The sequence below is a fragment of the Colius striatus genome, chromosome 1 (genome assembly GCF_028858725.1).
Source record: "Colius striatus isolate bColStr4 chromosome 1, bColStr4.1.hap1, whole genome shotgun sequence".
In the NCBI taxonomy this organism is placed as follows: Eukaryota; Metazoa; Chordata; class Aves; order Coliiformes; family Coliidae; genus Colius; species Colius striatus.
The window spans coordinates 23222923-23250436 of record NC_084759.1 but is presented as its reverse complement, the minus strand read 5'-3'; the positions used below and the strand labels follow the sequence as shown (position 1 = coordinate 23250436).

The 27514-nt window shown below is 39.1% G+C and overlaps 1 protein-coding gene across 7 annotated transcripts in view; it reads left to right on the top strand.

The window, feature by feature from the left end:
* Window positions 1–27514, top strand: part of STARD13 (StAR related lipid transfer domain containing 13) — a 298693-nt gene that overhangs the window by 110978 nt on the left and 160201 nt on the right. For all 7 annotated transcript variants that reach the window (XM_061993647.1, XM_061993616.1, XM_061993630.1 and 4 more), the window contains one exon: window positions 20791–20824. In XM_061993647.1, the coding sequence (XP_061849631.1) occupies window positions 20791–20824 (34 nt within the window). The remainder of the gene's footprint in view (window positions 1–20790; window positions 20825–27514) is intronic.

The following is a 27514-nucleotide window of genomic DNA, read 5'->3' as shown; positions in this document are numbered from 1 at the left end:
AGTACCTGCTGGGTTCTTCTTTACCCCAGTAATGGTAGAAATGACACTAGTGCATGTGTTTGAAAATTGTATCCAGCACCACCTACTTGGTTTGTCACCATCAGATTATCTCACAAGAGCTCTGAAAGGGTAAGCAGTTCAGCCAATCTGTCTCAGACTAGCTGGAGGCTGGTGGAAAATCTGAAATTGCTTTGGATCTGTGAGAAAGAACAGGGGATACCACCTCTTCTGCTCCAGAGCCAGTCTGTTTCCAGGCTCTCTGTTCCCTCAGTTTTCATTGGGCTACCTTGCATTGCAAACCTGCTGCTTCTTAGAAACTTCAGAAGACAGTATGAATATTATTAAGGTAGCCTGGAACAGTCATATAAAATTCAGGTCAGCAACTGCATCCACACTGTTTCCCTCTGCATCTTATCTGCTGCACACAGTGGCTGGAAAGACAATTCTGTCAGGGCTGAGAAGTGATTTCTGAGTGGACCCCATAAATCTAAAAGCAGTTCGTTTAAAGAATCTTTGCTGCTTTTATTTTTTTTTTCTCTTTCCAGTTAAGTCTGCCTACATAATCTCTTCTTTGCCCCGTATTTAATCCTCCTTGAAGCTCTCTTACATTTTTATTTATACTTTACCCATTAAAAAAAAAAAAATTAATGAGTAAGGATGTAAGTTTGAGTATGAAAGCAGTAATTTCTTGCAATTTCAGTCTCTAGCTTGGCTTCCCCATTGCTCATCTCAGCGTGCAGAGCCCTCATGAGTTGGTAGCCATTGTGGTCCATGTGTCTCAGTCACTCCCAAACCAGTCTGAGAGCAGTCATGGAAATTGGCGTGTTATTAGGTCTTGAGATGTGTTATAAGGAGTTGGCAGGTTAGACTGTTTCTGCACTCAGTTTTGGCATCATTTTCATCCTGAAGCAATTATAAATATTCCTTTCCAAAAGTTGGCATTACTGATACCAGAACAGAGTACTTTTTTGTAGCACTCGATTTGATTTCTGTACTTCAGGTTGTTTTCTTTCCTCTCAAAAGATTGTACTCGACTACTGATAAAATTCCTTTTCCACAGTCTTTGATTAATAAGTAACATGGGCTGTGCTGGCCTGGGAGGAGATGGTTCAAAGTTCTGCATTTTAATATGAAGTGAATCTGTCTGTACAAAATTATGTGAAAAGAATATGCTTCCAAGTAACCGTATGGTTGAAATACGCTCTTCTGCTTCTGTTAGTTTGATCTGCAGCCTTGCTAATTCTAATTTTGTGTTGGGTTAAGGTGACCTGTTTCTCAATGTACAGACACCCTTCCTGCATACAACACCATCTGAATCCAAAGATCTATTCCTGCTGATGATGATTCAGGAGTGTACTGTTACAGGTTTTCTCATTGGTAGCAAAAAAACCCATGGTGTTATTTAGTTTGCTTTACAGATAAATGGCGTGGGAAGGGAAAGGTATAGAAATTACAGAGATGTTGCCAAAAAAAGAAATTAATTAAAATGAACAAAAAAGTAGGTCAAATTTTGGCCTAACTATGTTCAAGTTGTTCCTTTTAAATACAAAGAGGAGAGAAAACAGGCAGATGGGAGTGCAGAAAAAGGGAAATAAGCCAAAGTGATTAGCCCGGTGACCTTCCCTTACTTTTGGTGGGCTTTGTCTGTATGTGCACTGTGCCATTGTCTTTGTTGAATGAAATTAACATATTCCATTTATATCCTGAAAGAAGCATAAATTCAGTAATTCACTCAGTAATGTAATTCCAATTTAAGATGCAAGTTTTCACTTTGGAGGTTATTTGTGGTACTTATTTTCCAAATTTTGCATGTTTATGTGTTCAAATTGAAGATACACAAAAAAGAGAATAATAGTTTTACAAAATAGCATTAGGACTAATTAAAAAAAGAAAACAGCTCAGAACAGCGGCATTCTCCTAAGGTTTTGTTCCTGTGCCATTTTTAAACAATTGAACATTGAGCCACTCAGTAACAGATTAGCTTATTCATCAGCTTTCTAAGAGCTAAATTTCAATGCATTTCTTCCCTTTCTCATATTCTTTCAAATGATTTATATAAAGGAAGGTTTTCACTATGTTGATAAGGGTTTCCCGAGAAATTTCTAACTAATGCTTAGTTAAACAAATTGAGTAGAAATTTATACTGTAATTAGTTTGATGAGTGGATTGTGTTGCACAGCCCAGGTTATCTCTAGTTTTCTACTAAGGAAAGAAATGAAAAATGAAGGCAAAGGAAATTAAGGCACTTCACTCATGGCTGTTATTTATTACTTTAAGACATAATTATAGTTAATGATAACTCTAAAATATCCATTAGTGTTACATTTAACTCCTCTTTGGATGTTTCCTAGACATTTTTAGGGGCATAGAGCTTGTCATTTGGATGAGATCCACATCTTTCTTTAGAGTAGCCAGAAACAGAAATCTGAAAAGGTGGCTGAGTTCCTTTGCCTGTTGGTAAACTCTTGCTCTCAAAACTTCCTGTAGAAATGCATGCCACGGTATAATTTCCTGTCTCATGAAAACTCTGTTTCCTATTCCCCTTTTAAAAATTAATGGTTTTGAGTGTCCATGTTCTGGACAGGAACCTTAAAGACCATCTAGTTCCAACCCCCCATGCCACGAGCAGGGACACCTTCCACCAGACCAGGTTGCTCCAAGCCCCATCCAACCTGGCTTTGAACACCTGAGGATGGGGCACCTGCAGCTTCTCTGGGCAACCCGTGCTAGTGCCTCACCACCCTCTCAGTGAAGAACTTCTGTAGCCTGGATTAGCCAAAATGATTTTAACAGTAGATCTTGCTAACTTTTCAGTTGCCTTTTCAGTGGAAGGGGTGATGGAGGTGCCCAGAAGTAGCTTTTCAGAAGCAAATCTTGGGGAAACACAGCGGGGGAGCAGTGGTACACATGAGGAAGGCAGGGTCCCAGGGGGATATTATCTGAGCAGCAGGGACCAGTGACCTTGCAGGTGGTAAAACATAACCAACAGAGAATGCACATCAACATATATAGGTCATTAACCAGCCTGTATCATTATTTTGCATTACAAGACATCACCTTATTTCTCCACTTCTTTTCTGTCAGTTCCTCTGTAACTGACCTGTTGAGTATGCTCTAAATATGTTTATAATGTCCAGCTCTGCTATACATATCAAATCCTAAGTTGCAGCCTATTGGAAATATAAGTGTTTTGAAAAACTTACACAAACATCTGTAGTCTCCTTGGAGGCAGCTTTGATACCAAACATGTCTTTTTCTCTGAGATGTATTAACACTGAAGGATACACCTTGGCATCAGCAGCTTTATCTGTTAGCATCTACTTTCAGAGTAGAATCACAGAATCATTTTAGTTGCAAAAGACCTTTAAGATTATCAAGTCCAACCACTAACCCAACACTGTCAATCCCACCATTAAACCATGTCCCTCAGCACCTCATCTACACACCTTTTAAATATCTCCAGGGATGGGGACTCCACCACCACCCAGGGCAGTCCATTCTTGGGCAGCCTGTGAGTATTCACATCTCATATGAGGCTGTTACATTTTTTATTTGATTCAAATTTTTTTACATTTATTAGGTACCTTCCATAAACCTCAATACTGCAGAAAGGTCAGGCAGTACCACTGCAGCCATTCACGGGACTATTAACTTAGACAAGGCAAGTGCTGCACAGCTACAGTTCTACAAAAAATGCTGTTTCTATAAAATTAATGTGTTGATTTTTCTGACATTTACATATAATGGGACATGGTCATTCCAGTCAAAAGCCAAAATAAGCATGTTTAGAAAGCACTTTATTCAGAAGTTTATTTTGTGAGATGACTGATACCCCTCATACAGAATGACAAGCTCAGCTGTAAGTGTTTGCATTCTAGACACCTATTACTAGATGAATTGAATCCCACCCATGCAATGTACTATTAGACTAACTTGAAGTTTGCTTTGTTCCACGTGCCAGAATCTATCATCTTAATGATTTGGAATATCAAAGCATTTCTTTTCCATTAAATATAAAGATTAATCACATATTTCCAACATTGGTATGTTCTTCATACCTTACAGCATTTTAGTTTTTCATTATTTATGACAAAAATGTTGCAATGGAAATTCTGTTTAGCTCTCAACTCCTCATTTTCAGTTATCCTATTCTGTTCTTTAACTGAGTCTGTTCCATGAAACTGTCTTAGCTTCTGCTGAGGACACACATTTTGTAACAAGCATGTCCTGTGGATAACAAGAGTCCAGAATACCAGGAGATGTCCTTCTGTAGTACGGATTTTCAGTTGACCTGCATTTTATATTCCTAGCCCCCTTTCAAATTAATATCCATTTAATTAATCATTCATTAAAAAAGGCAAAATCTTATTATCCGCAATTATGAGCTTTCCTTTTTTTTTTCCCTCCTCACCCCCAGAATTAAACATAGTAAATAAATTTAAGAAGTAAATAGCCCTAACAACTTAAACTGTTTTGTTAATTCCAATTATATTTATTTCTCCTCTGGCATTAATAACGTCTTCCAAAGTGTGACTGCATCAGTATTGTGTTTGTAGAACTTCTCCGGCAGAGCTAATTGATTCTGAAATGCCAAACCAGTAAGGTTTACTAATTGTTTCCCCTACAAAACCATTAAGGTAGCTGTGCTTTTTATTACAACAATCTCAAAGCAAATTGAGGAGACTCTCAGGGGTAAAATATTTAGCTGCATAATGTAGGCTGTTAGATAAAGGCAGTGATGAGGATAGTGCAGTTAAATACCTACTCTAATTAGATTCTCTCTGAAAATGAGAAGTGTATGAAAACAAAAATTATTACAGTTATTAGAGTAAGATACAAGTCTAATGCTCTTGGTTGCTAGTACTAAAAAGGCTTTCTGTCAAAACAAGTTCCTTAGACTTGATATTTGGCTCCTAGAAACATTTTCAAGGCAAACAACAGATAGGTCTTCTCAGGAAAAGTTTCACTCTTTCTAAGTATGCTTTTACCTTCAAAGTGTATAAATTAGAGTAATAAAATATATCCATTGCTTAGACACTATACAGTGTGTTCAATATGCTTTGTCCTATGTGTTAACATTATAATGTCTCTAGAATAATAATATTAAAAAGCTAACCTTGCAAACATCTTTTGAAAAAACTTTCTCACTTTGTTAGTGACTTAAATGAACAGTTGATGTTCATTTATCTCTATTACTAGATTTATAAATCTTTCAAAATAACACGTGCATGTGTTACATGTTTAGCTGGTCTTAATTATTCTGCTAACAGTAACTATGCCACGTCCCTTTTATTAAATTATTAGATTTTTCTTTTATGACCAAGATCTAAAAACTCTAGTGCGTGACAGAGAAACAAAACTGACCTTTCAGATAAGTATCAGAGAAGTGTAACTGATTTCTATTGCATTATTGTAAAAAAAATCTTAGATGAGGCAACAACTACCCAATTGAAATCAACAGTGATTGCTGGTGGCATTGTTTAACATCTCCTGGCTTGTAGAGTCTCTCCTTATTGACCTTTTCCTTTACATTTCCAAGTTTTAACGTGTAGTACCAGAAGAACAAGGTCTGTAATTTTAATTAAATAAATCTGACAATGAGTCACTCTCTGGCAGCTAAAGAGAAATCAGGAGAAAAATAATCTAATCTTAAACATGAATGGTATTTGCTGGAGGAAAGGGAGGAAAGCAGGGTGTATGTAATTTTTTTTAAAGGGGAATGTAAAACTTGCCAGGAATTCATTACCTTTTTCTCCCCCTTTTTTTTTTTTCCCCACAATGTTGCGCTTTACAATGTAGAGTGGCTGCTGAAACAGCATCTTGGAAAATTAGTGCCATATTGCAATCACCTGTAAAGACGTGTTTCCGTGGGTATGCAAGGTGACGGGTTTCAGTTTTTAGTTACAAACATTGTTAGAGGCAGAACTAGTGGCAGGTAAGAGACTACCTCTTTTTAGGCATCAGCTATCCCCTGGCACCATTTCAGAAATTGTAAACATCTGTAAAGGCACTTGAGCATCCCATACTGGTGAAAGGTGCAATTCTTGAGAGCCGTCTGTATAGCCTCTATCCTGGCATAGACATCTGCAACTCGCTGGTGTGAAATGCTGAGCTCTGTAGGTTTCTAAGCTCCTCATCCTCTCTGGAGCTCATGTGACTACCTACATATTTTATCCACCATCCACTTGAGATCCAAGCTTGGATTACACGTTTAAGAACAGGCAGTCAACTGAGTAATGGCTGTTCCCTTTGCAGTTGGATGTCAGATGTTATCCTTGCTGTAGCAGCTACAATGAAAGTTTCAAATGGACTGGAAGGTCTTTGATGCAAGTTCTATACATGTGCCTGGTGTTTTACATCATTTTTCATATATTGTTTGTCCCTAATAAAAGTTAGCTTATTTCTGGTTGCATCCTGAGCATGGAGTGCTTTGTAATGTAAGTAATAACATGTTCTAACACTACATGAATGGTAAGTTGTTTGGTGCTTTAAGCTCATATGAGAAAAGCTCTCAGTAGGTACTCAGAAGCATTGTGACTATCAAAAATCTGTCAGATAGTGTACTGCAACATAGGATCAAAAACTCTAAGACTTTTGGAGATAAGAGAGGTGGGTACATTCTGGTACCAAATGTGGAACAGCCTCTGTGTAGAGGTAATTTTACTTTCCTCCAGAACTATTTAAGATAAAAGTCACCCTAGAATTGTCATTTGTCTGACTGATTATTTGCTAGAATGAAAGTGTCTTTCCCATAATGCATTTTAGTCAAGATTGAGCTTAGACTTGCATAACATTAATTAGATTTGAATTATATTAGATTTAGAGCAGAGTGAAAGTGAATATTGCAATATGTAGTAGGCCAAAGGCAGACAGAAATCAGACTGTTTATAAAGAATCTGAGGAATGTTTTGCATGAAGACTGGAGGAACTGCAGGGAATGTACCACGACAATACATACACCCAGTGTTTGCTGCCTGATTGGGCTTACAGGGCTAGGCATTAAGACTAAAGGGATACTAAGACTCTGACATATAAAAAAGTCAGTGAGATAATGGTCAAATTAATTTATAGTTAAGGCCTCTCCACCCTTCTTAAATTATCTGCCCAGAATTACAGATTCTCATTCTTTAGTTTTGTACATGGTAAGGAGGCTCAGCGCTGTGCATAGCTGTTATATTCGATGAGTCAAAATACGCTGTCACAAAGTACAGCCTTTGTATCTGACTACGCTGCTTCTGTTTCACACTTAGCTGTTTAAATTAATGTTTTAACTGAACATTTCTTCTTTTCATCAGCAATAAAATATTAATAGGTGTTTCTAGTGACACTTCAAAAATACTGAAGGGCCCTGAATGTGAAAATGCAAGTGGCCATTACGCCACAGCTATTGCTGTAAGGGATGAAATATTTGAACTCGCATAATAAGCAGATCAAAATTCCAGACATTTTGTAATTAAATCACAGTGGATCTTTAGCAGCTCATAGTAAGATTCTATGTATCTGATGGTCTTCTTAAGCTTGCATGACTGTGGTAGGTCCTACATTAAGTGAAGACCTGGCCACCAGTCTTGAGGTATGGCTAATCCAGGGAGAAGGACCCAGGACTTTTTCCATCAGCTATCAAGAAGCCAAGTGGCCTTTGAAAACTCAATTGCATGAAGCTACACGCTTCTGTGGCTAAACAGCTACTGGTAATTATTTAAAGGTCCTGTCCTGTATGGACATGTCCTCAGCTACTTGCTTCTGTGAAAAAGAGTGCAGGAAGCAAGATGGCTGTAATGTGGCATCTCTCTTTTCTTGTCATGTCATTACCCCATGAATTACAAAATTATTGCTCCAGCTCCTGGGTCTTGTAAGAAATCTGCCTAGCACATACCACAACTGAGGAGCTACTCCACTGAAACCTCCTCTGATAATCCACTGCTAATGCTTCTATTGTCTGCCACTCTTGCTAGCAGAGCTGTCCTCCAGGTCTTGTTTTGAAAAGACGTTTACGTTCCATAAGAGTAAATTGCATGTGTTACTTTTTAGTTCTTTCTTTTATTTGTTTCTTTTTTATATTTTTGTTCTGTTTCTTATTTATTATTTATAGAGTTACTTAAGCCTTGGTAGTACTTCTTCCACTTTCTCGGTTTAAGTGGCAAAGGGAAGCATGATTTGGTGCCAGATGTTTTCCATCATCTTCCATAAAAAAACATTAATGCTCAGGTAATTTTCAGCACTCGCACATGTGGTTGTTTCACAGGGTTGTATCCAGAGCTGTGGCTCTCTTGCTTCCACCCAAACTGTTCCCCAACAAGTCTGTTTGTTCAGATGGAGAATCTGGTGCAAAATCCTGCAGTTTTTGCCCCATCTGTCTGTCCATGTGCTACTGACAGTTGTCATTCTCTGTACAGCATAGAGGTAGTTATCTTACAACTGTGAAACTCTGGGAGAGCCACCATCACACCCCCTCCCTCCTCCCAGTAATATAACAAAACAATTACTGATCAAATGTGTCTCATCATGCTGAAATGGAATTTCAAGCTGTAGAGAGGCATCTCAGCATCCAGTTTTCCAGCAGCTGCTGTTGCCAAGGGTGTTGACAGATGTACAATAGTCCAGAAGCTCAGCCAGAGGACACAGGAAGCTGAGATGCCTTTCTTGCATTAATTAGTAGGTTTTGCCCACTGGGAGGCCCTTTTTAATATTTCACATTCTAATTCTTCCTGGAATATTAGAATACACCCATGATGAAGTACTTGTAAAAACAGAGTAGCAACAGCCTCTTCCTGAGTTCAGATGTTGTGCTGTGAATTAGTATTTTTAGTTGTTATGGTTCAGTGAGTAAAACTACAGAGAGGATAGATGCATCAGTAGGTGCATGCTTTACTGTTGGGTTTTTCCATTTTCAGAGTTGACAGCAATAATTTTCACTGTAAAAGTTTATTCTTGTTGGACTTGACTTTCAGTTTGTATAAATCAGACCTACCTTGATTTAAGATCAGCTGAAGCAATGGTGGCTTTTGTCAAATCAGTGCTTCTTGGAAGATGAACAGTGCCTTAAATCTGACTGTAAAACCAAATTTCAAGCAGTGGCTGTTAGCTTGAATTATGAAATAGAAAACAGAGAAGGATGATATTTATCTCACGGTGATTGAAGACAACTAAGATAGGCAAGGTGATAGAAGAATCTTCATTAATTCTGTCAGCATTTAGTCCATGATCTTCATGTAAACAGTATAAAAAAGAGGCAACAAATATTGTAATAAATGTTCATTAATGCTATGAAATATTTCTTCTTATTTTAATTGTCTTAGTACCTTTTTTTTTTTTTTAATTATATAATCTTAAATTTAGTTCACAGGTCATACTGAGCTATTGAGAACAGTAACACTCTGAGGAGACTGTGGAGCTTTCCACTAAAGGATCCTTGAATAATTTTAGGAAGGTCATAGTGCTAAAAAAATATATATATATATAAAAAAGAGAGAAATGAAATGTTTGTCTGCATTGCAGAGAGGCATAAAATCAGCTCACCATATAGGTTCATAAGAGATGGAAGGAGTTCGGTGAATGTATTTGTTTTGACTGTCCTTGACAGCTGAGAAACAATATATGCCAATTTTAAAAGCCCTCTGTGGGAGTATAGTTATTTTATTCTATTTCAATAGGTAAAGTATGGGTTTTTTTTTTTTTTGCTTTAAAATAGCTTGAGTTGGTAGTACACGCATTTAATGAGTTTGAAGCTGCTTTAGGCTGTGCAAGAGTGTGGTGTCTATGTGTCTGTATGTGAGTGAGTGGAGAGGTGGGTGGTGGAGAGAACTCAAGCAATGTCTACTCTCTTCTGTTGCAAGAGGAGGATACATGCAGACAGCTAAGTAGTCGTTATGACTTTTACCCGTAATATTCAAGTGATGTGATGCAGAAAATTCAAGATGTTAATGCTTCTGAACAGATATTTTATTATAGCTGTATGACAAGATACCATAAACTATAAAATATGGTTATAATTTTAGATGCCCTAACATCTTCTGCTTCTGGCTTTCAGTTAGGCTTTGGACATGTATATTAGTAGTGATGCAGATGCAGCAGTTAGAAACCAATTTGATTAAGGGTTTGGTCTGAACAGCAGTAATCCAAGTTTCACCGTAGAAGTCAGTGCTGACTCCTGACTTGCTGGAGGTCACAGATTAAGCCAGAAGCACCTTCAGCATATGAGCACACAAATTTCTGCTCTCTCAGAACGTCAGCAATTTTTTGAAGGGAAAAAAAAAATAAGGGTGAGTGAATCAGAAGTACATATATATCTTACCTGATGTTGATGATGATGTTGGTTTGGTTTTTTCTTAGAAAGAGAGAACTATGAAACCTCCAAAGGGAGGTTTTTGAATAGGAAAAGAAGACTTGGGAAAGATTCCTCATTGAATCTGTCATAAAAGCAAACTGATAAACAAAGACCAAACCATACAGGCAATCAAAGAAAATTGATCAGAGGTTGAAAAGGATTTACATCAGGGTTCCAATAGCTGAATGACATATAAAGATTAAAATCTATACAATAATTACAAGTTACAAGACAGTCATAATCCCTGCTTCTCCTAAGGGCGTCAGCCTTTACTGGGACACTAGAAGAGGCAGAGATACTGCCTAACATTTTCCCACAGGTGTTCTCAGGAAGAATGCTTCTGCTATGCACAACTTCTGTAGTTACTGAAAACAAAATATGAACAAAATACTTTATTCTTCACTTACCCCTGCTTTATCTTTTAATGAAAACTGATCACTGAACCTGTTTGGTTTTGTTTTTCCTCAAAAAGCATAAATATTAACTAAGAGTTTTACTGATTGCTTATTCATCAGTTTACTGGGAAATGTGCTTTTTTGGTTGAGGTTTTATTACAGTGATTAGTTGAGTGTAAAGGAGAATACCTGATACCCATTTAGATCCTAGCCATGATGAAACATTTCTGTGGATGCTCAATAGCAAAAACAAACAAAATAGCTGCTAATGGCAGTGTGAAGTTCATTCCCAGCTAAGTGCTACTCTAGGCCAAGCTAAAATAACACCATAACTCTGTCCAGAGCTTATAAGACTTAGTTTTCATGTTCTGCCATGGATTACTAACTGCTGTTTGCTTTAGAAGTCACTCATTTCCCCTAGTAGGATAGCAGAGTCCCCAGCTTTCATGCCTCTGTTGTTGTGTGACCTCTTGTACTTTTCCCACTTCATTTTATCTTTAAAATAGATATAGCACTTCTTCCCACTCAAGAGGGCAAAAATGATAGCAGTGTGTGACACTGTTTTGTCCAGGCTTGTAAAAAACAGGGTCTGCTCTCACTTCTCACTTTTGTCCATTTCCATTTGGCAGTCATTGCTCTTTTTGTCTGTATTCCTCCCACCTCTGCCCCATCACATTTCCACCTGACTGCCACATATATATCATGACAAGTACCTTCTCTCCAGGTTTTATTCACGTCTTTGTTTATACAGAAGCATAACTGGTTATCATAAGGCAGGACTGAGCATTAATTGGTATTTGCACAGTTCTGAGCATGTTGATGTTAGTTCTGCTGCAGGGTCAAGACTTCAAAATGACTAAGCACTCCTGGGACTTGCTGAAGCTAAAAAAAAATCATAAAGAGAACGGGTTTTTTTGTGTTTATAAGAAGCAAATTTACTGAGATGTAGTAAAACTGTATCCTATAAGGAAGTGATTGCAAAGTGTGGGTATTGGGAATGGAGCAGGATGAACCAAACTTTCAGGACACTGTGCAGACCAAAGTTGGATATGTGTTTCTCAAACTGTTCCCTTGGCTAAATGCTCGAGATTGCCTACACCAGCTTTGCACCTGACTATGCAAGAACACAGTAGCAAACTATCAGATTAGATTTCAATCAGATTTTTTAAAATGTTGATCTTTATAAAAGCCTGTTTGAAAGCAAAGAAGTAGGAAGTGTTATGGAAAGTTTGTTTGAGTGAAAAAGAGGGAGGTACACCACCCTGTTTTGCTGGGTAGGACCAGACCTGTTTGTCTGCACTGGTCACCTTAAAGGGACGAGGGATGTCTGTTTCTGCAGTGGGATGTCTCTATTCTGTCTCTCAAGTATATCTAGCTGGCCACAAATTGCAAAATAGTGACAACAGATAAACAGCTGTCACAGTTTGCTTTTGTTAGAACATGGACTTTGACAGGCATAATTTTAAATCCCTGAAAATAAGAACATTATCATGGATATATTACAGCAAAGTAACATTCTGGATTTTTTTTAAGTATCTACATTTAAGAAAATAAGAAGAATTTTAACTGAACAGAGTTATTTTCTAAATTAATTCCAACAGCCTTCAAAATCACAAATACAGTGAAATCTTTGAAGATGAAGAAGGCATCTGACGTTATGAACCTTGGGATCCCTTTTTCATGGTTCAAAATAGAGATACTGGTAGAAATAGTTTTTCTGTTCTGTGAAATGATCTGTCAATTTGTGAAGTTTCCATGTGTAGTTCAAGATCACAGGCTGAGACCAGTTTAAAATGATTTTGTGAACTTCTTATCTAATATAATTAAATTAGTTAGATTTTCAAGTAAACACATTTTAAACACAAAAAGGCCTTTTTTTTTCTTTGAGAGCTATCTAAAATGAAACATTTCAACAATGTCAATAATTTGCTTTTTTATTTGTTAGTTTGCTTTCTCTTTCTAAAAATTTTGTCAGTTGAATTCTTAAATTGAAAAGATGTGGAAAAATTCCTCAGTAATTGCAGTCTCCAATTCATTATTTCTGCTGATTCTGATATCATCTTATCCTTCTTTGGGATCTGTGGACCGCTTGCAAACCGCAACAACACTGTTTCCCCATGGTGAACAGTGGCTTCTGAGCAAACCTGCATGTGTGGTATGACATTGTCAACAACAAAGAGGATCTTCTCAACACAGACGCTTTTCGCTACTCATTAAATAGTAGGAAAAGTTTGATGTTCAAATTTCAACTAGTTGTATTGGGGTCAGATTTAGCAGACAGTTTTCCCTTCTGAGCTACTGCCTCAAGCTGCCTGTGACATTTGCAATGTCAGTCATCTGTGCTGTTAAGGCAGAGCCAGAGCTATGAAGGATGGAAGTGAAAATCCACCTATGGAGACATGGAATAGCAATCAGTGTCTATGTCATCCCCTAGACAAAATCACAGAAGAAGCAAAGGTAATGTGGAAAGATGGTAGCAAAAAAATGATGTTACAGAATACTAAACAAAGCGCTCACATCAGGGCAACACGTCAGAGGAAATGGTAGCTCTAATAGAGGTCATGTGATGAAAGCAGCAAATTATACAGCAGAAATATGGAGGTGAATAAAAGTAATGTTCTGCTGCTTTCATTTCCCATTTGTCACAATGAGTGCCAGTGCTGGTGCAAGATAAATAGGCATGGCCAGCTGAGCCACAGGGATGAGTGGCATCTCCCAATCTGATGTAAAATGAACAACTGGGCTGATGTAATATTGTAACAAATACTGTAGAGGAACACCACGGCACTGACTGCAGGTGTCTGCTCCTCATGTGTTGGAAATGAATCCTCCTCAATAAAAATGTGGGTATAACCACCAGTGCCATAACTTCGTGACATTTAGAAATCATCCTAGCAGCTGCTAGAAGTTAAAATCTCCCTCGTCAATTAATATATTTTTTTTAAATAAAGTGTGATAAGTTACAGTTACTAAAATTAATCTTCCTTTACTGTTTGTCTTTTTGGCTCATTTTCTTCTAATTTCACTTTAAATATTGTTGAAATGATTCTCATTGTTGCTGACTTTAATACCCCACTCCAATTGCTCTAAACTTTTCTCTTTAATAAATCATCCAAAAGTTTTCACTGTAAAATAGTTTCCAGACAGTTTTCTGTTTGATCAAATCTTTCAACACTACAGCCACATGAAATATCCCATTACTTCCTGGACTTTTATCAATAGTGCATCAACAAAATACAGATTTGTAGCAAACAGAAAAAAACAATTGAAAATCTTTCTTTCTATGTCAGTGCTTTTCAGACCAGCACTAATCTGGTTGTAAAATTTGAAAGAAATATTTGGAATAAAGTAAAATGCACTTTAAGAACAAGTCTTATTTTACCAACTAAAACACTAAACTAGGAAAAATAATTTGAAAATGTTCATTAAATGTTCTTTAAAGCTCTGCACAAAGATAAAATATGCTTTTTTATCTGCAGGCCATATTTACAGTGTTTCATCTTTTTAGAATACAACTCAGCATATTAAGTCTAGGGTTCTTAGGAGACATTTCTCTGTCACCTGAATTCTTCCAGATGCTTGAATCTCTTCAGCTCATTTTAGAACAATCATCAAAAAATATTAGAGTTCTGTTTTATTTGCACAGGATGAAAAGGTTCTGTATGCTAGATCCTCAGAGAAATCAGGAAAAAGACAACTTGTATTATTTTGCCAGTTTGAAGCAAAGAAATAAATTACAATCTTTAAATTAGACTTTCTCCATGTCGGCTACAGAGACACACAGTTTAATTTATTTACATCCTTTCTTGATAACCCCTTTAAACTTTACATAGCTCTCAGGAAAATGAGATGAAGTGTCAGAGATTTAAAATGTCTGTGGAAACACTGTGTCTGCAGTGCTTCCTCAGAACTGGACTCATTCTACCCTGTCTGGTTGGTTTTCAGTAGCATTGAAGCACAGGTTAGGTAGCAGCAAAATGCCTCAGTGAGCTACGCTAACAAAAGGAAGAAGCCTTAGAAACCCTTTCAACTTGCATCAAGTTTTATAAATGTTCATGTACAAAACAAGTCAAATCTCAGCGTTTCTGGGATACATATACCCATTAATTTTAGGTAAGGTGGTACGCATTTGGACTATGTCTTTTTTTCTCTAGCTGAAACAATATTAATTATTTCTTACATATTTGTTCAACTTCAAAAGTATGGAATGGTTTTATATTTTAGGAAACCTGAAGTAGCTATCTGTCACTGTGACAGCTGTAATCTAACATAAGGAAAATAATTTTAATGTTGAAGTGAAAGCTGTGCTGCAAGCCACGAGGTGAGGGGTGTAGGGAATGGACATGTGCTGCACACCAGTGAGTACAGCTCAGGGAGATGTTTGTGGGTACAAAGGATGTGATGGTGCTGGAAGACTCTGCAGGGTGGCAAGAAGCAGATCTAGAGCAGAGTCCACCTCCATTCTGGCATTTGGCAGTTGTCCCCAATCTCTTGAACTATGCTACAGTTTAATTGGTAGATAGTTAATTGGAACAGTTGAAAACAGAGCTAAGGGTGACCCAGCAATTACACAGTGTGGATGATCAAGTACTTATAGAATAGAATAGACTCATGGAATGTTTTGGGATGGAAGGGACCTTAAATATTTACTTCCAACTCTCCTGCCATGAACAGGAACACCTTCCACTAGACCAGGTTGCCCAAAGCCCCATCCAGCCCAGCCTTGAACACTTCCAGGGATGGAGCATCCACGGTTTTTTGGAAAATCTGTTCCTGTCTCTCATCACTCTCACAGTAATGACTTTTTCCTATTATCTAATCTACTCTCTTTCAGATTAAAAACCCTTGTCTTGGCACCATGCTCCCTGATACAGAGTCCCTCAGAGTCCCTTTCTTGTAGGCCCCTTTAGGTGCTGGAAGGCTGCTTTAAGGTCTTCCTGAAGCCTTCTCTTCTCCAGGCTGAACAACTCCAACTTTCTCAGCCTTTTGTCATGGGGAAGGCATTTCAGCTTCCTGGTCATCTTCATGGCCCTCCCCTGGACTCACTCCAACAGGTTCATGTCTTTCTTATGTTGAGAGCCCCAGGGCTGGTGCAGTACTGCAGGTGGGGTCTCACCAGAGCAGAGTAGATGGGGTGAATCACCTGCTGGCCACACTTCATGTGAATGAGCAAGTGGACTTGTTCGGCTGCAGAATGGGAAACTGTTTACTCTTCTTTCTTTTTTTGACCCATCAGTCATGAATAGTTTGCAGTGCAATATCTCAGCTTCTAACCTGGTGAGGAGGCCAATGTGTTGCAATGTAGGAGATAGGAAGCTGAATGCCACCCAACCAAGAGGATCTGCCTCAGGCTGTATATTAAACATGGTCTCTAAAAACACCTCTGCAGTGGTTGTAAAGAGAAATTATGAGCTTTGTTGTCAGCATTTGAAGATGCAACATAAACACCTAAATCCAGCAGAGTTTTCAAGCCTGTACCAAAGATCAGGGCCAAGTCTCTGAGAGAAATCAGATTTCTGACTCAGCAGCCTCAGCAGCGTTTTCTATGGGATAACTTCAGCATTGCCATTATTCTCAGCTGACTAATGCTCTCTAAGGAACTTGCAAATGTAATCCAGGCTGAAGATCTCATTGCTGGGGCTGGGCAACTTCAAGTTACGGCTGACAGTGCTGACTGTCATAATATTACTTCCGATTTTGGACTCTAGAATTTTATTTTGAAGTAGTAACTAGGATTTTCCTTCCTTCTGTCAACATCTTTCTGAAAGACTCCAATAAACCTGAGTTTTGCATGGGATTTGCTGGTTTCCTCCTTTAGAGTTGTCTCTATGTTGCTTTAATTAAAGCCTAGCAGATTATTAAATCACTAAAATGAAGAACCAGTAGGATTTTCAGTCTTTATTCTTTGCAGGACCTTTTCCAGCTCAGAGTGCTTTTCTGCTGTATCACTTAACCAGTAAGAAGTCGTAGGGATTTATCCATTTTACCTCTGAGGGAAGTGTTGTGTTTCAGAGTGGTGCTGCTGGTTGCTCACCACAGAACATAAGCTTGCAGAATCCAAAGCCTTTTTTTATTAATAGCAGATGTCAAGTAGTCCTGTCAAAATGCCAGGGTTTATTTCATGGCAGTGATATTTTTGATACCATATCTATGTTGAATAAATTCTATGGCTTTTTATTAAAAAGCCAGAGGAGTTATTTGTGTGCTGGATAGATACACTAATTATATATTTTTTTTTGGAGGCTATGATTTCCTGAGAGTGAATTATTACAGTTTGACAAGTACCCTGAAATATCAGTGGAAAATTTGGGCATATTTGAAATGAGAGCATAAAAAAGCCCATACCTAATGGGAGTTGGTGGGGAAGAGGAACACAAAAGACTTGGATACATATCTTAAATGGTATATGATGTTATGGGATTGGCTGGCATCACAGAATCCCTGTGCTGTTGCAAATTAAAATGGTTTTGAAGTTACTCAAGTCAACCATTTTGTATTCATCTTCTATGCCAGGAAAAAAAAAGCTTTTATGTGACAATAAGCTTACTGGGATATTATTAAATCATTTAATCCAGTTGTTTGATGAGTTCTGTGCCTTGATCACTTATAACCATGAAAGATTGTGTATATATTAGAGAAGAAAATATTTTTTATGACTATGTTTATTTTGCTTGCTGAATATATAATGCTGGTGTTTGGCTTCTACCTTCCCTCCCACTTAGTCCAAGGAGTTCATTTGAATTATTTGTTTCCAGACAGAATGCCTTTCCAGAAAATCTTTCAGGTTCTTTATAAATCCTGCCCTCAATAGATACACAGCCTTTTTTCCCTCCTTTACTCTATGTCCCAAATAGACATTTTCACATGCATGGCTCTGTAAGTGAAAGGTATCTTTCATGGGATCACTGTCACACTTAAAGAAGTCCTGGTTTTTAGCTGTCTGTCAAACAGAGACATTTTCATCTTGCAGTGTGAGGCTTAGATTCAGGTAATGATTTCTAAAAAATTCATGGGCATTTTGTTCATCTGTACAAGACCCATACATTTAATACTGTGGAGTTGGAGACTACGTTTATATACCAGTCCCTCACCCAAGGCCAAGTGACACCAGATATCCCCTCTTCCCCACTGCTTTCCAATAGCCAGTTTGCTCCCAGCAGAGCTCTTCGGAGCAGTTTGTAACAAACCCAGAGCTACTGAGTCAGGTGGACAAACCTGTGTACAGTGTTTCAGCCTCATCAATAGCCATCATTTACATAGCAGTGTGGATGAGCCCTCTGAGATTTATTAATCTGCAAGTCATCCCTTGAACTAGCTGTGCCGCCACTGAGGGTAGACTTGGCCGGTTCCCAAGCCTGGTTCACCCTGCTCTGATCCTAAAGCAAAGGGTGTTGCCACACAGGCAGGCTTCTTGAGGGCTTGAGCTCAGGTAAGATGGCCCTGCTGAGGCACAAGACTGCTGAGGGGGTAGAAATGGATACAGCACCTCATAAATTTCTGCTTTCTGCATGCTCGTTTACATGCTTCAGCAGATGAAACGTGGATATATCAGCAGAGTGTATTTGTCTCTGGTTTCTCTTTGACACTTCCACTTGCAAAATTGCTACAGCTGGAGTTGTAAGCAAATTATTTCTTTATTATTCATAGTAGCAGGTGCTGCAACAGCCTTTTGGCTAGAGTTATGCTCTCTTGGTCCATGGTTTCTATATGTTTGATTAGATGGTGCCATGCTGTTCAGATGGGATGCTAGTCCTCCAGTAAATGCATTTTGTTATACAATTGGTTATGTAGTGCATTATCATTATTATTTCCATAAATCCCTTTTAGTTGGCAGCTTTCTGTTACCACTTGGTATTGTTCCAGAAACAATTTGCATCCTTTTTTGTATGTCATCCTAAAAAGATTTTGGAAGTTAACGTAGCTTGGGCTTGATTTTAATAGCTGATGCCCTTCTGGCTGCGGCAGAATGCAGAAACCAGCTATCCATGAAGGCTTGACATACTTATTTTTATTCACATATCGTTTATGTATTCTTCAAGAAGTGCTTATCCCAACAGTCAGTATGGCAATTTAGGTACCCGCCTCCACTGTGCTAATGCCAGAGTCATGATGCTAAAAATCAGGTGCCTGTCTCCATCAGGGTGATTGAGAACAACTCAGCTCCCTGCACATTGGAGGGACAGAATGATATTCTACAGAAACAGACAGCCCCAAAACCCTGCACACTAATGTGGAACCTGCCTGTCCCTTGCTAATTGACATAGCCTGTGTCAGGTTTTTGCTCCTCTATGGAAGTGAAATGCTTCTGCTGAGGGCTCAACGCTGACTCCTTAAGTGATGCTGCTAGAGACATTTTGGCTTCTAGTGCTGCAGTTTTTCTTCTTGCTCCCTGCAGAATGGGCCAATGTATAAAGACTCAGGAAATAAGCTGAATTTCCTCTTCAGCCAGATGAGAATCAGAAGCATATTCACCCTTTCTAGGCTGTAGAAGACCTAGGAGGAGGCAAATCCTCCAAGTCTCTCTAAGAGCAGGACTGGAAGAGGTCTGGCACGAGAGTCTGTGCAGATATCATAGAGTCTCGTAGTGGCTGATGGGCTCTCGCTGAGGAAGGGGGTTCAGCTCCATTCTCTGTGGGCATTTCACCACCACCGAGCTAAAAATCAAAAGGGAGCCCGGATGAAAATCAGTTCAGTCCGGGCAAGCACGCAGCAGTGTGCAGGAGCCAGAGCTGGCCACCACTTGAAACTAAAGCCAAGCTATAAACAGCTATTAATAAAACCTGATTTGGACTCAGATGCTCGTTATTTTCCCATCAAGAAGTAACCACCTCACTCGGTCCCTGCTGGCTCAAAACAGGCTAACTTCAGCTGCTGCTCAGGCAGGCCTTCAAACTGAGCAAGGATTTTTTTTTTACCATGAAATTTCCTTGCAGAAGGGAAGACAACTGTAGTTTAGCTGTGCTTTTCCTATTATTAAGAGATATGCTTAACCAATTCTGTGCTTAGAGGAAGAATTTTCAAGTATCTCAGTAAAATTCTTAACTAAATAAAAAGTAAATAAACCTCATGTTTTTATAGAGAGATTCCTATCAAGGCTGCAGAGGCAATATTGACTGAGGAGATAACAGAGCCCTTGGTGCATCTTAAGGAAAGGTGCAGATGGTTGTCCACATGGGGACAAGCAGATCAGAATAAGAGGGAGTGTGCCACTGCAAGGTACAGGAATGGCTGTCTTTTCAAATGACTGCAGATAGAGCACATCACACCTGTGAGTTCACTGATATCTGGAAGAATCAGTTCAGCCTTCTGTCTAATTAAAAAGAAAAAAAAATAGACACAGTTTCACCCATTGTGCTAATTTCATTTACAAGCTGCATTGTTGGAAGAGTTGATGGATCTACCATATGAAAGGAGAACGGGTGATATGCATTTAATCACTGGCAACAACCTCCTCATTTGGACACTGAGAGCTACTAAAGAGAAAAGTAATGGACCAAGAGGTGGATCCAAGTATGGTGTTAATGGTACCGCTTTCAGTTAGCATGCCACACCTGAAGCAGGGAGATGAGCAAGTATGAGAAAAACAACCCAGCAAATCAGTTTGTTCACATCCCTTTCCTGATCACAGATGACCAAGAGCCATCACTACTACTCTGAGCTGCTATAGCCACAGTGTCCTCTCTTTGCCACCTGTTGGTACAGCTGCCCACACATCTCACCAGCAGCATGCTGCTCCCAGAGCCTCACCACTGTGATACACTGCCAGGCATGATCCAGTGGGCCAGACCTCATGTATCCCTGTGGCATGTACCCTGCTTGTGGCAGAGACTGCTCATAAGCTTACTCCCTGAAAGATGGGTGAACCTGGTCTGAGAATGGACACCAGGTTGTCCTTCACAAGCAACATTAGATGTTCCTTATGATTTTTATGGAAGAGCTCTGGATTTTATGCCTTGTATAAGATGATGATGATTAATAATGACATCTATTGTCATCGTGAAATGTGGAACTTATTTGAAGGGGAAAAAATGTATGATTATTAAAGGAAAATTACTTTATTTCTTACAGGTGCTGTTTCAGAAGCTGTGTAAGGAAAAAGCAGGTAAGACACTGCATTAAACCTTGAAAGTTTCTTGTTTGCTTGTGTAGACATGCAGAGGTTGATGGAAGAGCCACGGGAATCTCTGCTATTATGTTAGTTATTGGGTGCCGTTGCTATGATCATTTGCATGCTGTTGTTCATAAAGCACTGGTGCAGGATCTACACAGCTTCTTGGAAAGCTGTTAAGTCAGCAACATTCGACTTGCACCATGCAAAGTGAGTTCTGAAATCACAGGGATAACCCTGATATTTGTTATTGGTGTCAGAGTGGGACTGAGGGGCTTGAGGTGGCACTGGCGGGTGTAGGGGGAGTTGAGGTGAGGTGTGCCTGGGCACATTTCCTGGCTCAGTGCTTGCACAGCAGCCAAGTCTGGCAAAGGGGCTTGTTACAGAGGCACCTGTAACAGAGGCACCTCCCCCAGGCCTTGTCCCCAGTGGTAAAGTCATGGTGATAGAATCACTCCTGAGCATGAGCTCATGAACCAATTAATGCACTTGTCAATATTAACAGCATTGGTGAGTTTGACCATTACGGGGAAATTATTTAGTTACAGTTGATATTCTGTGAGGCACCAAGATCAGAGCAGTAAACGGAATTAAAGACATGGATACCCTGAACCCCTCATGCATTAGCATGCAGGAGCTAAGGAGAGGTTTGGATACACGGATATACACACTGAGATCCTGATTCAGTAAGATACTTAACACGCAATTAAATTCGCATTTGACAAAACCAATTCATTGCAACTGCTTGGATGATTTGCTTAATTGAGGGTAAATGTTCTTATTAAATTGTAATGAAGCACAATTAAGAAATGCAGAGAAAAGAAACTGCTTCCCAGAATGTGGGTTACTGGAATTTAATAATGGCCCCACAGTTTTGCAGAAAGAAATGTCCTCAAAGCCTAAGTGTATCCTCATTCCCAGAAAAGCCTTTGCCAGCTAGAAATATCTCGGTCATAAAACAAGTGACCTCTGGAGTCACCAATTTCCGACTGCTTTTTCTGTTTCATTAGTCAATATGTATGCAGTGTGTGTCAACTAAAATGAAAGCAATTGGACATAGTTGTTGCAATTATTGCTCTGTCCCTAGATGACACAGCATCTTCTTTTGGCCTGAAGGACTAGTTTAGGCCAGTTTGCTAACTCAGTGATTTCTTCTTGCTCATTGTAGCATCTGTCTCAGCTTTAAATTGCATCCTCGTTTCTTTCCAAGGGCCACCTTAACTGTGTTAGAAACAGATGAACAAAGCCTTTTGCAGCCAATGTCACTGATTCAATGGCTCTGCTGGCAAACGTGCTGACTTAGCAAAATGCCAACAACTCTGGCCTAGAAAACTCAGATCTCTGTCGCCAATTTTGCCCTCGTATACTTAGCATCAGGTCAACAAAATATGAAGGCTGTAGAGCGTAGTACAAATATAAGTATTTTGATTCAAGTTCTGTGCACATTAACTTTTTCTGCTTTATGAGTTGTATGAGTATTTATGCCATGGTGGTATTTACCAATGAAATATATGCGTGTGCTTTTCCAAAGCTAAACAAATTCCATCAATTTTGAGATTGATTTAGCAATCGCTTTTATTGTTTTCACTGCTTGGATCAAAACCTCTCTGTGACAGTGGCGGCTTGCTCTATAAACAAAAGGAAAGCACATAAATTTTAAACGAATCTTTATTTTAGCAGTGCTCACATTAATTTTTTTATTGGTTTACTTTTATAACATTAATTTTGTCAGCAAAAGAGATGAAGTTTAGCACCCAACTTTACAGTAAGACATGATGGTTGAATGCTTTATAACTCCAGACATGAAAGAATGACTGGTCATTTTCTGACACAAATTGGTCACAGGTAAAACGTTAATCCTGGAAATTTAGCATATTACAGAGCTGGTAATAAATTTGTCATTAAAGTGCTTCTGGTAGAAAATACCTGTTTCTTCAAATGGAATAATTTTATAGGTAAAGCTTAGCATCCATCAATTCCTATTTCGATTGATTTCTGTAAAATAGATGAGCATATACTGACATGCAGTGATCTAACAGTTTTAAAAGTAAGAAGTTTCGATTTCTATTCATGTCTTTAACTTTTGGGTTTAAAATGTGTTATGTTAAAGCATAAAAAAAGGGGGAAAAAAAATTAATTTTTTTAAATGTCCAAACCTTTGTCTTGGGCTGAGTAGGACAAAATTCCTTCTGGATTTGCAGTTCCTAATCATTTCTTGTATTTTCTCTGCTTTCTGGGTAAGATCATTTTTTCTGTTTTGGAATTTCTTGTGTGAGAGCACCTGTCCTGTCCGTAGTGACTATACACTAACCAAACAGTTTTCTTCTCGAGTTCTTTTACAGCACCACTTTCTTCTTACATTATCACTTCTTATTCTTTCTCATTCCCTTTTCTCATTACTTCTTCTAACCACTTTCCTGGGAAAAGCTCTCTCAAAGTAGACCTCTTGAGGCACACAAGTATAGTTTCGCTGAGTACCCGTGGGTCATAGCCAAGCAGCACCCTGCCCTCCCCACCATGCAGCATCAACCATTTTGGATGGAGATGGCCCCTCTAACCCATCCCAGCAGCAGCTGGGGACTCACAGGGCAGCTCAGAGGGCTCCACCTGCAACAGGAGCTCCTGCAGCCCTGTCCCGGGGACTGGGCTCTCCTTGGCTTCTAGTTGTTCTCCACATAAACCTGTCTGAGAAGGGAAAAGAAACTACCCTTTGAACTGTTGTTCTCTCTCTTGCTTGCATTTTACTGTACAATCTATTTATTTATTTATTTATTTGCCAATTAGCACACTATTTTGGGGCATTCATTCCATGGATTTGCAGTAAGTGCTTCACAGAATACCTGAAATGTGTCCTAAGAAAAGCTGCAGCTGCACAGACTGCTCAGCCACCCCAGGGAACCTCCTTTGAAGTACCAAATTGCTGGCAGTGTTACTGTGTGGTAGCCAGGCCTGGTACCGTTATTTCCAGATGCAATAACACTTATACTTTTACCAGTGCATGCACTGGAAATAATGTTGTTCTGACCATTTAAAAAATATGCATTAGGGGAAAATATTAAATAACGATAAGATGTGACTCTAGAGGCAGGAAATTATTCTGCTTTCTGTTTTCTTTAATAGCAGCGGGGTGCAGCATGAGCTGGTAGCTCCTTGGTACCTGGGACATGGGAACAGGGTCAGACATGGCTCCAGGATGGCCAGACAAGGCCCTGGGGACAGGCATGAGACAAGGATGGAATGGGATGTCAGTCTGCAGCTTGGATCGCAGAGTTGGAGAATGGCTCTGCTGCAGTGTCATGAGGCTGGGATGGCCAGCCCTGGGATGGGATGCACTGAAATTGAGTTCCAAAAAGACTTGGAAAATGATATATTTATACTGTTGTATAATTGCACACAACCAAGTAAATGCAATGTTATTTGGAGTTAGACCTACTTTGCAAATGTGGTGTCATCCACATAGTTAGCAAAGTGCCAGGGACAGTTGCAAGAGAGAATAAGCATTTTGGAGTGGAAAAGCTGTTTTTCATGTAGGCAGACTTACCCTTGGTCTATAGGTTAGCAAGTTGTCTGTTGGCTTTCTGTAGAAGCAATAGTATGGAGAGCAATTCACACTTGTACCCCTTGTGTATGATGGCATGAATAAACAAGTTTTGTGAATATGTCAAAAAGATCCTACTCTGTAGCTCTACGAAGAAGTGTGAAAATGCCAGCTTCATCCACTGAACTGTACTTTCTTTGAGAATGTACATGGCTATCCTGGTGCTAACTGTGGTTCCAACTGTTAAACCACACTCCTGCTGTCATTAGTAGATGATGTCATTAATAGGACTGCCCCAGTCCCATTGCTGTGCAATACACCACACTGTTCAAGTCATCATCATCAGCAATGCTTTTCTTCTCATATTGCCAGGTACATAAAACCAAACCCAATCTGCACCACCTATCTCTATTCTGGATTTGTTACTCGGGAGGCCCTAATTATCTGCTGTGGCACCACAGAGAACACTTTGGTTAGCTGCTCCTCTGCCCTCAGGTTGCTGCTGGGTTTTCAGATGGCCTGTGGCAGTCACTATTAAAAGCTGGCTGACTGACACTATGCATCCTTACTGTGTCCTACTATATCGCTTAGTAAAAATCATTCTGTTCTGCTTGAGAGTTGTAGCTGCCTAATGCAGTTTAAAGTTATCACCGCATAGCTCAAGATAACTAACACAGAGAACACTTCATCATTGGTAGGGAAAATGAGCTTTTACTTTGCTGACAAAAATCTGAAGTCAGATTAAAAGCTGACACATCCTCTATTTTAGTGGTATGTATGAAACCTAAATATAGCAGCGTACTCTTGTATTTGCTGATGCAGGGTAATGTAGTCTGTAGCAGAACAGCAATGGGCTGGCAAGAAAGATGGTGCACTGCAGTAATACGATAAAATCCTCATGTGAGCTTGGCCATCTCAGCAGTGCTCTGTGGATAATTGTGAATCCTTGACGGATATATTGCAAAATTCAAATAGAGGCAGTTGTGGTCCCAGGGCTTTAATGAATAGCCTGATCCTGCAATATTTGTCCAGGCATAATGCTAATTGACTTCAAAGAGAGGTCTCTGTAGTGTAAGAAACCAGAACTGTGCTAAATAGCAGCTGCATAGGAACAACTGCCAAGAAAGGGCCTGATTCTGGGAACTGAGAGGGAACTGCAACTCCATTTGGCTCTTGTTAGAAACTGCAGATGAACTTGCAGTTCATTGCAACAGTAAAGCCACATACAGTAGTTTCCACTGATTACATATTTTTGTGTTTCCTTGGTCATGTAACATTTTAGGCTGATGTTTATATTTTACCTTTGCTGCTGTCCCTGAGTAGGACTTAAAGATCAATTGCACTCTGAAGAGGGAAAAGAATGCGGCTCACAGAACCATAACCTGTACTGGGATTTGCCTCTTGCTAGTGGGAAGATGGAGAAGGTGATCTCTTTCAGACTGGCAAGCGTACTGGAGCTGGAGGGAGCTGGGGCTGTGGCCATGAGCTCCCTCGCCCCATCCTCTGCGGAGGAGAGCAGCAGCTGGGTTAGACCTTCAGAAGTCCCTCCCAAGACCTTTGTAATATTCACGTCTCGTGCTGTCATTATTCTAGCTACAAGAGTTTACCCAAGATGAGAACCTGATCTTAAATAACTGGGAAAATTATAACATTCCTCATCCAATGATCCCCTGCCTTTACTAGAAAGCAGAGTGGGGTCATTTTGACATATTTCCAACATAAAGTGGCGATGCTTACTTTGGACTGAAAAATGAACAAGCTGTTTTCCTCAGCAGTGTTATACTGAAAGTAAACTAGTGAACAAACCCAGATGTTTGGTGGCCTTGGCCTGTTAACTAGTTAAGCTCTGTATTGCTCAAATTAGAAGTAGGAAGATTTGGTCATTGTCAGTGGATCAGAAGGTCTTTCATTTGTTACCTGTTCTAATTGCTGTGCAGTGCCAGTTTGGCTCTCAAAATTAGGCAGTGAGATTGCCTCTTCCTTCATATATGTACCTTTCACAATCAGGAATGATAGAACAACCCCCTTCTTTGCTCTTCTGAAAAGATAAATCTTTGCTACTCAGCTCCTAGCGATGTACAGGAGCAGCTGATAGCAGATGGTGATCCTCAGCTCTCAAAATCAAGAGGAAAATGAGAACCCTTACTATGTATGTCTCAGGATGTTGCTATTTCTAAAAGACAAAACTCCTAGCTGTAGATTAAAAATATGTATGTTTCCTGGTTTACTATGTGAATATTAGATAATAGGCTTGATCTATTAAGGGATATTCTGAATTTTATATAAGAAACTTCTGAAATAATGAAGCAGTAATGTATAAAGACACTTTAGAACCATATTAATATTCAATGTCATTCTATCTTCCTCCATTTCCCTGCTCCACGGTTCTTTCTGTAGCCTTGATTTTCAGTCTACAGTTTTAATAAGAAAGAGGAACATAAAATACTAGAGCTGGTAAACATTAAAAATAATACTTAGTCAATAATTGTACAAAATATAGGTGGTTTCAGAGTAAAGGTATTGTAACATTTTTCCTAACTCACTTTTGTTTACAGCTTAGACTCCTAAGGAGACCTGAACAACAAACAGCTGATAGATGGGTTAGTAACTACTCTTGAATCTTGCTGGAAATGATGTCCTAATGCAAACTGATAAACTGCTCCAAAGTTTTGCCTCTGTTGGAATTATCAGGTGTAGGTTTCCAGCAACTAAGGTCAGACACGGAACCACAGGATTCTTGAGTCATTTTCTTCTATGACTGAACATGTGTCTGAAAAATCTTGTGGACAAACACATATTCAGCTCCATTGCATCTGAGCAACTAACTTTCTTTAAGCTGGGGTTTTCCAGGATTCAGGACAGAGGACACATTCTGGTATTTTACATTTATTCCAAAAGCAACCAATGTCAAGGAAAAAAATCACTGAAGAATAATAATAGTAAATAAATTCTAATAGATGTGTTTTCTATTTCAATTAGACCTTTCCTTGAGACCTCTCTGGCAGCCACAATGCAAGCTCTGTCCTTGTATTTTATTTCCTGGACCGGGTATAACTTTAAAACTTTGAAGGTTAGACAGTTTAATGCAAGCAGCAAAATAAATCTTTAGAGTTTTATAATGCTAACTAAGCATTACAGCTCCGACA